The sequence below is a fragment of the Vigna angularis genome, chromosome 1 (genome assembly GCF_016808095.1).
Source record: "Vigna angularis cultivar LongXiaoDou No.4 chromosome 1, ASM1680809v1, whole genome shotgun sequence".
In the NCBI taxonomy this organism is placed as follows: Eukaryota; Viridiplantae; Streptophyta; class Magnoliopsida; order Fabales; family Fabaceae; genus Vigna; species Vigna angularis.
Window position 1 is genome coordinate 49,311,351 of NC_068970.1, and position 16,160 is coordinate 49,327,510.

General features: G+C 34.9%; 1 protein-coding gene and 1 long non-coding RNA gene across 2 annotated transcripts; one reads left to right on the forward strand and one right to left on the reverse strand.

Moving 5' to 3' along the window:
• Positions 1–876: 876 nt before the first annotated feature.
• On the forward strand, positions 877–9,073 carry LOC128195510 (uncharacterized). The gene is made up of 3 exons (XR_008247137.1): positions 877–2,598; positions 2,721–2,816; positions 8,963–9,073. It is a non-coding gene; the product is annotated as an uncharacterized LOC128195510 (long non-coding RNA).
• LOC108320948 (berberine bridge enzyme-like 8) lies at positions 6,492–8,385 on the reverse strand. The gene has a single exon (XM_017552544.2). The coding sequence runs from the start codon at positions 8,280–8,282 to the stop codon at positions 6,669–6,671; it is 1,614 nt and encodes a 537-aa protein (XP_017408033.1). The 5' UTR covers positions 8,283–8,385; the 3' UTR covers positions 6,492–6,668.
• Positions 9,074–16,160: the final 7,087 nt, after the last annotated feature.

A 16,160-nucleotide genomic window follows, 5' to 3' on the forward strand; every position in this document is an offset into this window, starting at 1 on the left:
GTTGAATTGCTTGGATGATTTCCATGAGTATCTGCTTTCTCTGATTACCTATGTTGGAGGTTGTCTACTCCTTTTCTCTTTCATTGAGGATTGTGCAAATCTGTTTGTTTACTTGTGTGTCTTTTTGTTTTTGTTTTAGTTTCTTAAAGGTTGTGTCACTCTCTTGATATCTTTTGAATTGTTCCTTGTTCTGTGTCTTGATTTTACCCAAGAGTGCAAAAGACTAAGTGTGGTCTATTTTGATAAATCATTATTTTGTACTATTCACTTAGATTTCCACACCAAATTATATTAGTGAATTGTGTTTAATTCTCCATTATTGTCTCATTTTCACTAATTTGGCTTAATTTGATCAATAATTCATTTTGTTAATTAATTTGGATTATTTGAATCTAATTATTCTAATTATTTATTGTAGAACAATTTTGGAATTATGGTTAGGACTACAACACCATTTAATTTCGTTTTGTAATTTTATATATGTTAGTTTTGGGCCATATTTGACTTTTGGGCTAATTTTTGGTCAATATTTTATAAAAAGCCCTTTGTGGGGGTTTTAGGTTTGCTTTCGTTCTACTTTTTCTTGTATTGAATGAATTTCATTTTCAATTTGATTTTCAATTTCGTCTATTGCTTCCATTTACGTTTCCAATTTCGTTTTTTCCTCTTTCGTTATTGTCCATTTATGTTTTCGAAGTTCATTGACGTTTTCTAGTTCAATTTGCGTTTTGGAGTTGCGTTTAGTTTCCAATTTTGATTCCAAAATTGCGTTTTCTATTGTGCTTCGTTTGTATTTTGTTTGCTGCTATTCCAAAATGAATTCACTTCCGTTTGCTGTTGTAATTTTGATTTAATGTTAGCTTAGAGTTGCTTGGTGGGTCATTAGCGAAATTGCATCGTTTCCATGAGATTTATGAGTTGGTAGTGTGTTTTTTTTTGCTACTCTGACTTGACTAATATTGAATTTATTTTGTGCTTGTGATTGGGTATATGCTTAGTTGCCTAATTGGTGTGTAATCTTCGCTTAGTTGACGAAACTGTATGGTGAAAAATTGGTTGAATATTAACATTGCGTTCGCTTAGTTCGTATTTATGAAAACATTGTTAGTCTTCGCTTAATTGGTTAACTTGTGTTCGATTAGGGGTTAAAGGAGTGAGTATTTGTTGCTAATCTGTGATTGAAAGCATTGTAATTGAGCTAGTGACCAATCATTTTTAAATAGTGTTTGATTTCGTTCATTTTAGTTCACTCAAAACTGTCCAAAAACCACCCCCACCACGTGTTCGATCTAATTCCTGAACCACATTTGGTCCTTGAGAGACAACCTATGAGTCACTTCCTAGTATTATATTGCACTTAATTGCATATTAAATTTGATTCGGGTAAGGTCTTGATCAACAAGAAATTTACAACTGGGGAGAAGTTAGAAGACCCAACCTTGTTTAGACAAGCTATAAGAGCATTGCAATACTTAAAGAACATAACACCTGATATAGCTTTCTCAGTCAACAAGCTCAACCAATTCATGAGTTCTCCCACTATAGATCACTGGCAAGGCATCAAAAGAAAATTGAAATATCTTCAAGGTACCATCCAACACTGCTTACACATTAAACCATCCACTAACTTAGACTTAATAGGCTTCTCAAATGCAGATTGGGCCATAAATATGGATGACAAAATCCATGGCAGGTCAATGTGTCTTCCTTGGTGAAACACTTATCTCTTGGTCCTTAAGGAAGCAAAAGGTAGTCTCAAGGTCTAGTACAAAGTCACAATATAGAGCCCTTGCTGACTTAGCTGTTGAAATAGCCTAGACCCGTTCACTCCTTGATGAGCTAAGACAACCTCTACCAAGAAAACCAACACTATGGTGTGACAACTTGAGTTCCAAGGCATTAGCCTCAAATCTGGTTATGCATTCTCGATCCAAACACATTGAAATTGATGTACACTACATTAGAGATCAAGTACTAAAAAATGAGATTGTTGTAACCTATCACTACAAGAAATGCAGTAATTACCGAAGGATAAATACCGAAGGCTTTTTGGACCGTCGGTAATATCGATTTACCGAAGGCTTTACCGAAGGGCATGTGAGGTGGTAATTACCGAAGGATTGTGACCGTCGATAATGGCTGAGTGGAAATACCGAAGGCTTACGACCGTCGGTATAAGCATCGACTTAATGAAATGCGAATTTGGGATTTCCCTCTCCCATTGTCCCAAATTGTTTTCACGCAAGTCTTCCTTTCTCCCTTTACCCGAAATTTCTTTCTCCGAACACTACTCCCTTTCTTGATTCCCCAATCCATTTGAGTCCAAGAAAATTGTTTGTCCTTTGCTCCCAATCAACATTGGCTTCCTTCTTCGGTTGGTGGTGGTGAGGGGAGGCTTGGAGCTGGTTTGGTGCTGTCGCTACGAGAGGTTGGGTGGTGCGTTTCTGTCATCTTGGTTAGGGGTTTTCTTTGACGACTATTCTACGGTAGAGGCTGAGTTGCTGCCTTTTGTGCTGTGGAGGAGGCTATGTTAGAGGGAGGGTGTGGACAATCCTTGCGGTGGAGGTTTTGTGTTGCCTTACTTCCCCTGCCGTCAAGGTAAGTAGGTTTCTTATTGAACCTGCATGTGTTGAGCCCTTATTCTTCGTAAGAGGGTGTTTGATAATTACTATTTGTTGGTGTTACGTTTTGGTAATGTAACTTGTCCATTATTGTACAAGGTCTGAGTGACAGAAGGTGTGGAAGGTTCCAACACAGTAGGTTAAAGCTGGTTGCAAAAGGGCTGCACTCAAGTGTCCAATAGTTATCATTTACAGGTAGGTAAAGTTCATTCTGTTGTGTTTGTCATGCTCATTGTGTTCTGTTAATTGCCTTATGAACTGAGAGCCAATCATAATTGAATTTGGATTGTAAAGTTTGCAATTTGAGCATGTATGAGTTGTCTATTTTGATGATAGCCTTGATGGGAAATAAATTGTGCACTTTGAGCATAGAAACTGTAGTTGATGCTGTTTTAGTTTGCTGTTGATTGATCTATCTAAAATACTATAGCCTTGATGGGAATGAGCCTTTTTCCCTACACCTAAACTTCAAATAACTCACAAAACTGAATAACACTACACAATGAGCATATAGTAGGAGAGGTTACTTGTTAAGTAACCCTACCATTCAACCTTTCCAAAATAACTTTCTGCCAAAGTTATTCACTGTTTCCCCCTGAAATTGGCTTCCATAATAGTCCCACATATGAAATAAGGAAAGAGTGAGTAGAGGAACTGCCCATTATTGCAATATAGATGTCGTGATTGCACCAGCTCAATGATAGAAGTGAATGTTAATGAGCCTATTTGGAAGTAGAAGCCCACCCTATAAATATGGTAACCTCAATTAAATTCATACACACAGATCTTGCACTTTTTTCAACCACCAGTTGCCAAGGAATCAAATTAAGTCTCAACTGGATCTGTGTTCAACCTTTTCCATAATATACATAATTCTTTCCTTACTTTCTATCTTCTGCTATAATTGTCATTCTCATTCTTCTTTGTTTGTGTCATTTGTAGCTTTATTTTTTCAGTTTCAGTTTTGTCTTAGTCATGTGCATTTGTTGATTATTACCATTTGTATCTTTTAGTGTTGTTGAAGGTTGCTTAAGGTGTAGTCAACCATAATAAGCAATGGAATGCAATATGCATAGCTTGGTTCCTAAAATCCTTACCATTTCACTGTTTCAGAATTTAATTGTAGTTTTTCACCTTGGTCAACTTCTTTGAATTTTTCATTCTGAGTTTGGTCATGCTAAGCCTTTTAATTGTAGCTTAGTTTAGTACAGTTACACATTCTTGAGTCAATTAAATTGTTGTCCAACCTTTGCTTGTTTTGAAATCTGATTTTGGTGTTATAATGGTGTAATTTGCTGCATAAATTGGCTATGGCAGGGTTGATTTTCGAATTTTGCTGTTTTTATGGTATTGGAAAGCTTGAACAAGCTTAAATTGGTGTTCTAAAGTTGATAGTACTGTTGAATTGGTCATATGTTAGCTTATATGCAGATTTGGTCTTTACACCATCACTTTTTTGTTTCTTAAGCAATGTGCAAGTTTGTTTAATGATATGAAACATGTTCCAAGTAATAGCAACCTGTATTAATCACTAAAGTGCAAAAAGCATAGTTGAGTTGCTAATAAATCCTGAATCAAGGTGCTGTTATTGCTTTTTTGATCAATCTTTTCACCGTGATTGATATCTTTGCTTGTGTCTTAGGTGTTTAAATTCTTCTAGCTGATTCTCTGCAGTTATATCAAGTGTTTTAGGATGTCTTAGAGTCATTGTAACTGTTGTCTTCATTTCATTTCACTGAATTCTAAATTCTGGTGTAGTTTTGGTAACATTTTCATGCATATTTGGCTATAGCAAGTATGATTTGTTGAATGTTGTTGTGTTTGTGCATATACAAAGTTTGAGCAAGTTTATTTTTCCATTTTAAAGTTGTGTGCACTGTTCAAATGGTCATTTTTATGCCTATATGCATAATCATCTCTTAAACCATCAAAATTGGCTTTAAAATGGAAGTGAACCAGTGAATTCACATTGCAAGATGTTTTCAAACTATTTGTGTTTAAACATCTTTAAAATGATGATACAAAGTTGTTTGATGCAACAATTGAGCTGCTGAATGACTTCCAATCAATATTGGGTTTAAAACCACCAAATTATAAGCATTTTCCTAGTGCAGTGTTCAAATCAAGTAGTGTTTGAAAATTTGTTTGCTCCAATTTTCGATTCTGGGTTGGCATGTGCAGGTTTATGTTTCCAAATGTAAGGATATGACTAAAACATTGTAAAAAATCCATAAAAAGCAAAACAATAACCTAAAACTCAAAGTTTGAGTATTTAGTACCTAAAAAGTGTACTTATAAGGTGACAAATTGTCATTTCACCTAATGTAGACTCATTCTAAGGTATGTGAACATCCTAACATGTCTAAACTAGTGGAATGAAGCTAGGAAACTTGTCAAAAGCAAAGAATTACCTAGCCAGCAAAGGTCAAAGTTGACAACATGTTATCTCACCCAAGTTGCTCATCTCATAAACATTGTTTCTTTCCTCCATCATGGGGTGCCAAAACATCACTTTCCTCCACTAAAACACCAGGACCAGCCTAAGACAAGATCAAAAGTGCTTAAAACTCACTTCTTTTAACAATGGTGACCCCTGTTCACCTGACTGAGTACCTGTGTTGGACTTTCTGTACAAAATCCAATTTTCTCTCGGGTAATCGTTTACAGTGTCCTTGTAATCGATTACAGTGTCAAAGAAGGTGTAAATTTGATTTCTAAGGCATAATTTGAAAGGTCTTTGAGTATAGATTCCAACAAAACAAGAATCAACTCATTTGGAGTTCGGTGGAGAAAGTTATGAGCAAAAGAACAAGCAAAGGTCAGAGTTGGCAAAAATATATGAAACGCTAACTTGAAACAATAAACTGTACCAACTCAGATGTCCAAAAATTACAAATTAGTAGTCATTGGAAAGATTTTTGAGTCTAGTTTCTAATAAAAAAAGAATCACATCATTTGGAGGTCGGTGGGAAAAGTTATCAGTAAAATAGCCAACAAAGATCAAAGTTGACAGCATGTTATCTCACTCAAGTTGCTCATCTCATAAACATTGTTTCTTTCCTCCATCATGGGGTGCCAAAACATCACTTTCCTCCATCATTGGGACATAATCACATCACTAACCTCCCTCTCCCACCACTGAAACACAAGGAACAACCTAAGACAAGTGCAAAAGTGCCTAAAAGTCACTTCTTTTTTCAATGGTGACCCCTGTTCACCTTACTGAGTACCTGTGTTGGACTTTCTGTACAAATTCCAACTTTCTCTCGGGTAATCGTTTACAGGGTTGGTGTAAACGATTACCAGACCCCTGTTCACCTGACTGAGTACCCTCCATTATACTTTTTTTTTCAGCTATTCGGTAATTACCGAAGGCTTTTGGCCCTCGGTAATTACCGAAGGCTTTTGGCCCTCGGTAATTACCGAAGGCTTTTGGCCCTCGGTAAATGTTAGCGACAAGCCATTTACCGAGGGCTGTTTGGCCGTCGATAAGCCTTCGGTAATTACCTTTTACCGACGGTTTTGGGCTGTTTCCGAGGGTTTCTGGCCTTCGGTAATGCCCTTCTTTTTTGTAGTGTATGTTCCATCAGTTGATCAAATGGCTTACTGTCTCACAAAAGCATTAACTCACACGCGATTCAACCAACTCAAAGACAAACTTGGTGTGTGACTCCTTCGTCCATCAGTTTAAAGGAGAGAATTAGAGACAAGATCCCTTAATGTGTGCAACCATAATTGCCTTTGATATTATCAATAATTTGTTGTCTTATTTACTTTCAATGCCTTAATGTTAGCCTTAATTATAAGATCAACTTTTTTTTATATATGTATTATGTAATTATTAGAATAATACAACATCATTCTTTTACCTTCTATTACTTTTCTTTGTCAGGACAGGATAAATATTATTTCATACAACAAATAATTTCCAAACGAGCAAGTTTAATGACAAAATATAAGTCTAAACTGGTTTTCTAGTTGCTCAAAGATACATTTTGTCCTCAATTTGACCTTTATTTATACCTCGTTAAGCCTTGAAGGTTTGTTCTATTCTGACACAATACTATGAGCAGATGCAAGTGATGGAATGCTCTGTTCATATCTGAAAAAATTGCTTGGATCTACCTTGCTCTTTATCTTCACCAGCCTATCAAAGTTTGTTTTGAAATACTTCTTACCCCAAACACTAGCCTGAGCATAAGTAGCATTTCCAGGTCCATTGACACCTATATCAACATCTCTATAGTTCAAATATGAACTCCTAGGTGAACTTGACATATAAGGGGTCATGTAATCATACAGGCTCCGAATCGCATGTAAAGATCGATTAGCAACATCTTCACTCTTCTCTTTCCAAATCACTGAGTACTGAATTTTATATATGTTACCACCCCTGTGTGGAAATGGTGTTTCCTTCTCAGAAATCTCACTCATTTTCCCCCCATAAGGGTTGAGTGTGAGAACAGGCTTTTCTAGTTCCATCATCTTCTTCCATATACCTTCAAGAGCAGCTTTGGAAATGGGTTTCTGCACGTAATCTGATTTCTTCTTCAGGAATTTCTCTGGTGTACCATGCCTTTCAAGCAAAGCTTTAGCCGAAGTCCCCACTGGAAAATTATCCCAGAACAACACGGAATTGATCCAACTCATTTGAATGCACTGTTCACCAACTAAACCCAGTTGAGGGAAGCTCGCGTTCATCACATGAACCAGCTCTTGTGCATTTCCGAGAAACAAAGCGTTGAACTTGGCCCTTATCGTCTTCTTACCCATTCTTGTCACAGGACTAAGAACCACTCTAATAAACAAACCATCATGTATCTTATTAGCAACATACTGCCACTGATGAACAATATCACTGGCACCTTGTTCCAATGTTTTCTCAATTCTGAAAACCGTTACAACCTCAGGCACGGGAACCAACTTGATTTTCCATGAAACAATGACCCCAAAGCTTGCTCCCCCACCTCCTCTAATGGCCCAGAAAAGATCCTCCCCCATTCCTTTCCTGTCCAAGACTCTCCCTTCAGCATCCACAATTAGGGCATCCAAAATATGATCAACAGAGATACCAAACCTTCTCATCATGTTCCCATACCCTCCTCCACTGAAGTGCCCTCCAACACCAACACTGTGACACACCCCAGCTGGGAAACCAAGGATCTTGCTCTTCTCAGCAATCCCGTAATAAAGTTCACCAATCGTTGACCCCGACTCAACCCACACAGTCTGGTCCTGCACGTTAACCTTCACTGATCTCAACATGAACATGTCCAAAATGGAAAATGGGGCTTTCGCCACGTACGAAAGGCCATCGTAGTCATGCCCCCCACTTCTTATTCTCATCTCAAGACCGAACTTTTTGCAGCAGATGATGGAGGCTTGGATGTGGGAAACGTGGTTTGGTGCCACAATGAAGGATGGTTTTGGAGTTGTGGGGGAACTGAATCTGAGGTTTCTGATGTAGGCCTCCAAGATAGGAGGGTACGAGGAGTTGTTGGGGAAATAGGTTACTGCAGAGATTGGATGGGAGGGGTCAGAATGAAGAGAGAGACATTGGGGAATGGTGTCTGGAACTGCCATTACAACGTGCAGCAGAAAGATTGAGATGAAGGGTATGATTGAAAACATGGTTCTTGTGGATGGATTCGGAGACTCCATAGTTCAATACTTCAGTTGCACATTTGAAAGGAGGAAGCCACAGATATGAAGATGATGAGTCAAACACTGTGGGTCTCGCTGATAAATAAAGAAAACATGGGTGTCTTCTTATAACCTTTGGGTTTAATAAATGGAAGCTAAAAATAACTTCAAAGAGATGAAATAAAAGAAAGAGAAAACATTAAACGTGATTAACGAGTTCTTAAAAGAGACATAAGAAATTAAATAAGACCAATTAATCATACGTTTTTTATACGAATTTCAAGAATTTATGACTTAACGTATAGTAGTTATGAAAAGAGGCGAAATAATATAGGAATAGAAAAACCTCCTCTATTTTATTTTATTTTTTTAATGTATTTTTTTCGCATACTAAAAAATTAATAAAGTTCAAATTTATCATAAATTTTGAATATTTTTAATTGAATCATTATTAAAAAAATTGTGTATCGAGCATTCAATTTTTTTATATTTTTTCATTAACCAAATAATGACCTGTTTTTATGTTCCTTTCTTTTTCTTATTATCTTCTATGTTTAAAAATTGTAAGATTTTATAGTTAATATAGTAATTAATGTACAAGAATAAATTAATTTTACTGTGTATATTGTCATTGAAAACATGTTGAATAATAGATGTTTAATCAATGTTGATGATAGATAGTCTCTTGATTCTTGTAGGTGATGATGACGTGGAAGTCAAGGCAGAGCATGATAATCTCGTTATTCAACATTTTTAATGAAAACAATAAAAGTCTTTTGAAATATCAACTAATATTTGTAAGGACTGGGAAAAATAATTTAACTATACTAAATTATGGTTAACTGAATTATTTTATACTAAAAAATTAATCTATTTTAACCAAAAATTAATTATATTATTATCTAATTCAGTTTAAAAAAATTATATTTATTATATTTTTAATGTAGTTAACTGAAAACTAGATCTTTGCTTCTGTTTAGTGATTTCTTTCATTTTCATTTTGTCTTAAAGCATAAGTTCGATGGTTAACTACTTGGAAAAGCCAACCTAGTTATCTATAGTATCAATTTTATCTCATTTTTAAATACTTATTTTTTATTTGTTTAAATTTATGTTTACGCAAATCAATCTAATGTAGTTTTTTGGAGATACTGAACCACTATGGTTTTATTTCATTCTCAACTAATCTAACTCAACTAAAACATAAATAAAGTCTTTGCTAAAAAATATTGATCAGTATAAAAATTAATATTTTTAAATATTTAACATTTTTAATGTTTTTAAGTATGATCCTTAGTTATTTTTTATTTTAACATTAAAATAAAAAGTATCAATTAATATAATTAAAATAAAATTTAAGTTAAGATAATAATTATGTTTTGATTATAATTTAATTAATTAATATATTTTTGTCAACTAACGGTAAACTCTTCTGTTTTATACTTTATTTTAAAGTTTTTATATTATTGTTTTAAATAAACATTACTTTTTAATAAATTGTATATATTTATTATTTTATATTTAAATAAAGATTAACTAGACATAGTATTTTAATATGGACCGGAACACTCTCATTTTCTCAATATTTTGATTCCACGGTTAAGGATTCATAATTATATATTTTATTTAGCGTTTTTTATGGATGACAATATGCTTAACTTTTGAATACAAAATTTAGTTCAGTTATTAGTTAATTGATATAAGTTCAGTTTAATTGAACAATAAATCAAAAATTATATTAAGTAGTTTAGTTTTTTTAGTTTATTAAAAATATAGTTAATTATAATTTAATTATAGTTAAATATAGTTTAGTTAACTATCCCTAGTCCTAATACTTACCTCATTAGTTTATGCATATTTAAGGTGTATTGGTCTATGTTTTATAAATATCACTGTTGTAGCATGAGTTATGATTAATGTTTAAGTTATACTTTAAATTAGAGTTAGCTCAGAGAGTAACTATGAGTTGAAATATCTAATTTTTAGTTAGAAATATAAAAATGGATTTAAATCTGCAACGAAATATCTAAGTTTTAGTTAGAAATATAAATTGGATTTAAATCTGCAACGGGTTCAAACTTAATTAGGCATTACAAAAAAATTGTTATTATTATCGATTTGTAAAGGATTTTGATGACCGGTATGAAATTTATATTGTAGAAGTTTTTTTTGGAGAGTTTTAATTTCCTATTATAGATTATTATTTTGTGGAGGTTTGAAATTCTTTTATTTATAATTACCTATCTACATTCATAATTTTTTAATTTAATAAAATTTATATTTTATAATAAGAAAAATAAAATATATAAAATTGTTAAATACACAAAATGTAAAGACCTGAACAATAGAGTGTTATAAAGCAGATTGGTGTATTAGAATAAGGAGATAGATTAATTTACTTTAAAATAATCTGATAATATAAAATGAAATTTTATAAACACTTCTCATTATTCTAAGAACACTTCATCTCTCTAGAACTCTATTCCTCAGAGTTCTCTGACTTCTCTCTACAAATTCTCTTTGCTGAGTTTTCTGTTCGATGATCAGGAAGTGCCTAGGCGATCCTGGCGTTGAGAGCTTCAATATTGACCGATCAATTTCTCGTTTTTCAACTAGTAAGTTGTCTCCCTTTTCTGTCCGTTCTTCTCTGAGTTGTGAGCATGCAATGATTCTGGTTGCATGTGATTAATAGTTATTCCTTCCATTTCTAGCTCAATTTAGGTTCTAAATGTGGTTCTCTATCACAAATTGGTGAGTTATAGGTTTCTGTTGAGTTTCCTTGCTGTGCAAGGTACGGTTGAAGCGTTTCTGTGAGCTGATTGTCTATCTCTGAGGTAAGGGGAGCTAGCCACTGTATTGAATTGTTGTATGAACTGTTTATGTGTTGAATTTGATAGTATTTGACTGTTTGAGACTAAATTGTTAGTTCTAGAGCAATGTGAATTGAATGTGCTGGAAAGATGAAATTATGAAACTGTGATATGTTGTTGATGAACTGATGTGGATGAATTTATATGTTGTAATGTGTGTAAATTGGTGATTGGATTTGGCTGTGATGTGTTGTAGTGTTGTTGAAGTAAAGAGTAAAGTGAATTGGACTAGTTTAGTGTATTTTAAGGAAGTGAGGTAGTGAAATTGAGAATTTGTGGTCAAGGGCTGTTGGTGACTGATGGGATAGTGTAGATAGGTTATATGTGACTGGTTTGAGTCCAAAATGGTCAAAAACAGGTTTCAAGTGATAGAATTGGTTTTGGGTCTATAAGTTGATGAATTGGAGGTTTTAGAGTAGAGATTGGTGCATAAACACTTTATATTGGTGTTAGGAATGTTTAGAATCCTTTAGTCAAGTTTAATTTAGTATATACATCGAATTAGGAGTGTTAGAAGTTGGCCAAGTTGAGTAGACTTGGTAAGGAGTGGTTGAGTTGTGTAATTCTGCAGAATTTCGTTCTGCAGATTATGCAGACTCGTTGTGCGAATGGATTCGCATAGCGAGTTACCTTGGCGATATGCTCTCTGTCAATGTACCCGCATAACGAATGGGTGCGTTGTGCGAGTGATTTGAGAGGGTTGCTCTTTGTTTGTCAATCTACATAGCGAGTGTAATCGCTATGCGACTGGTTGGGGTCTGGAACCATTATTCATTTTATTCGATCAGCGAGTGGGTCTCGCTCTGCGAGTGCTTGGGGGGTCAAGTCTCTGGATGAGGCTCTTGCGTAGCGAATTGGGTCGCTATGCGAGGGGTTGGGGTCTGTAGCATTTTACAATTTTATTCGCATAGCCAGTTTAGTCGCTATGCAAGGGATCCAGAGTAGTTGGTCTCTGTCTTGGGTTTTTGCAAGGCGAGTTAGGTCGTTGTGCGAGAAGCTTATGGTCTCGCTATGCGAAGGTGTGCGCTGTGTGAGGGGTACGTTCTAGTTCAAGTCTTGTGTGTTCTTATGTTGTTTGATATGTATCAATAAGTGTTGTATGAAGTAAGTTGAAGTTGTATCATGTAATATCTGTGGTGATTGTGGTATGTTGTAATCAAAATGGTAAATTTCAAGTGTGGTTTGTGGACGTAATTCCATGATCCTCAAGGAGAGGAGACATGGTGGTGCTCTATGTTGTGATTCAAAGTGGAATCTCTAGTTGAGATTCAAGTAAGTTTAGAATGGATGCAGGAGCTCAGTCTTGGGGGTTATCCTGAAACTCTAATGGTCTTTCATTCTCAAGTTGAGAGGATTGATCCATGTCGTGAGGAGTAGCAGGAGGTCCTAGTCTTGGGTGCTTCCAGTATGGCCCAAGGTGAGTGATAACGGACTAACCTCGTGAGTGTGGTAGGGTGAAACCCATTGGCAATGGCTTTGCAAAGCAGTAGAAGCCACCATGAGTGCACGACCCGCCATAGCTCGGCAATCATTCTAAGTCCGGACAGTCGGAGTCAGTGTGTGTTATGTGTGAAGGGTTTAAGTGATGAAGATGGATATTATGATTGTATGAATTCTATTAATTGTGGTATGATTAGTCTTTGTTTAAACTAGCTTACCCTGTTTTGTGCTTATGTTTTGTATGTTCTGTTGTTCTTCTTCTACGATGACCATCCTTTGGATGTGAGCAGCAGAAGAAGAGGTCTCTTTGGAGCAAGCATTGAATGGAGGTGATGCTGCTGCTGAGTAGTTGTGTTTGGTTCTTTATAGCCTTGTAGATAGTTTTGGAATAGTCTTCGGTCTGTATATAAAATTTTAAATTTATAGTTGTTTTTGGATGACTGTAAAGGTATCACTTTATGTTTTAGATAGATAACTGTACTACTTTATCATGCATGTTGCTTCTCCTTATTATAGTCTATACTATATATATTGGGATGTTACACAAAAATTAATCTAAAATTAATTTCATTGATCATTTAACATAAAGTACATTAATTAACAATTACAAGATAAATATAAAAAAAATACATGATATTTAAGTATTAACATTGCAAGAATGTTAATGAATTAAACATAGTCACTACAAAACATCATTCATCCAAACTTTTGCACATAAGTTCAATACTCTCAAAAGCAAAGGACTTTTATTCAATTATCATTCATTATTGGTGTTTGAGTTTGAGCAAAAGGGCCAGACTTCTTTGGCTCCCAATGATATTGACCAAGAACTGGTTTAGCGGCCTTAGTCTATAATTACAATCATCACTCAATAGGTCAGAAGCTTCCTTAGCATACTTCTCCTCGTCTAAAAACCGAGATGCATGGCATGTCTTTCTCTAAACATGACAACCGATATGGTGAATATATATATTATTTATATATAATTTGTGTGAAGGATTGAATTGAAAAGATAATTGTGCAAACATATAAGGATAAACAATAGTGAAATTTAAAATTAACACTTTATTAGGAAAATAACCTTGCAAAATTGGCACAAAAATTACTCCTCCACCAACTCACAAAACACTTTCTTTAAAGTCAATTATACTCTGCAGACAAGATCCACAACTATAAGAATAACAACTTAGAGTAACAACCAAAGACAATGATACATGAGAGTGCAACTGAGAATGGGAGCAAATAAAAACTCCATATTGGAAGAGTCCAACACCAAGAATGAGCATGGATAAAATATACTCCCAATCTAAAGGAAAATACATTCACAAGATTAAAGGTTGGAGTAAAACATAACATGGACAAACAAATACTGTAAAAGCTTATGAAAATTGCATCACATTTCTCCTATCATTTAGCTTTATGAAAATCACATTAAAATGAATGAAACAAAAGACAACCACATGGTGAAAGAAGGCATAAAGAGATACCTACCATTGCTAAAATTTAAATCACAAACAAAAAGGATCCTTCTCCGCAATATATTAATACAATTTGGATCAAAATATAATACTAATCAATAATAACTCTAAATTTCAGTTAAATTTGCTACGTAATTAAAAAATACAATACCTAAATGTAATTAATATAAAAAATAGATATCCACATAAGAGAAAATATATAATCATTGTTTACCAATACCAGTGAGTATATAATAAGATACTCATAACTTGAGTAACACAATTATCCACTTTCTTCATCTTCGCAGCTCATCACCACTACTTTCCTTTACCTTGTCGTTGTCCTTTGTCATCCACGGAGTTCACCACGCTGGATATCAGGGAGACCACCAACAGCACCAACGTGATCCTCTTTCCATTCTGCGGTGTTCACATTTTCTCTTCCATGATGAGCCCTTACTTTTTTGGCGTCGTAGCAACTATAACATTTCAACTCCTTCGGCGAACTCCTCCGGCGACTGGAAACACCACCAGAGTCTTTCTACCCCGTCTCTCTTTCTCTCTCAAATGTGAGAACTCCTTGTGATTTTTATTCTCCTTCCCATGATGGTTCACGAAAATTGGTTGGATTTGTTGAACTGGAGGTTGTTTAGAGGTTGAGAGTCATTTGTTGGTGGCAAAGCTCATGAAAAACGAAAAATGAAAGAAGGAGAGAAAGGAGAAAGGATGAAGAAGATGAATCAGATTGCGACATTTACCGACAAATAATTGACCGAAAAATTTTTCTTTCGATAATTACCAACGGAATAAAAAATCCGCTGGTAAAATTTACCGACGTTACTTTTATCGATGGATGTTTGGACGTCGGTAATCCATCGCTAATTACCATTTACGGAAAAATTTTGTGCATTATCGACAAAATTTGGCCATCTCTAATATCCGTTTTTATTGCAACTCCTTCCTTTTCATTCATCTCCATATGTTCAAATTCTCTTTTGAGAGCTTGTACCCAGACCTGCCTCACACGGATATCTCATTTATATGCCACTTCCACAATTTCTCATGCTTCTTTTGCTGATTTTGCATTAGCTATTTTCTCGAACCTCAATTCATCCACTACATTATACAAAACGTACAAAGTCGATGTCTTTGACCCGTGTCTTTTTTAATGCAACAATCTGGGTCACTATCTAATGTTCATCCTCCGCAAATTCATTGTACCCATCCTCTACTATGTCCCATATATCTTGGGATCTTATAAGAACCTTCATCTACAGATATCAATTGTCGTAATTAATCTTTTCTGACAATTATGACACACTCATTCCATGGACTAACTTTGTCATCTCTCCTCACAAAAAATTCATACACTTACTTTTTCCTTCACGGTATTATACTATCCTTTCTCTCTCTTTCTCTCTCTCTCTCTCTCTCTCTCTCTCTCTCTCTCTCTCTCTCTCTCTCTCTCTCTCTCTCTCTCTCTCTCTCTCTCTCTCTCGGTACTCAAAGTATAAAGCTTTGATACCACTTTGTTAAAATATAAATCTCGTCGTTGTCGCAATCGTAATCGCGACAGGGACGACAAAATTGTTTAAAAAATAGTTTAAAATTTTGAAAATTAGAGTTTGGAGTCGCCACCATAGTTTATATTAGAAAGAATGACCCTATTTCTCAAACTAAGAGGGGAGGGGGGTGAATTGGCTTTAATCCGTTTTGAGATCTTTTTGAAATCTTGATTAGTTCTTGCCTCTTGAAATCAATAAACAAAGATTAATGAAACAACAAAGATAAATAGAATGAGAGAAAGATCCAAACACACAATCTATATTGGTTCGACCACGCCTACATTTAGTCCTCCTTCAATCAACCTGAGTTGAAAGGAATCCACTATAATGATTGAGTTTACAATAATATAGAGACAACCCTCTCAATGCACTCCTCTCACAACTCAAATCAAAATAGCAACACAAGAGATGAACAACCTCAATCTCTTACAAATACAAAGAGAAATCTCAGCTCTTAAACCTGACTATACTCAACACAGGTATTCAATACAAATTATTTGAAGAACCTGATCTTTAAAACACTTTTCACACTGTAGATTAAACCAGAACCAATGTAGTCTAATG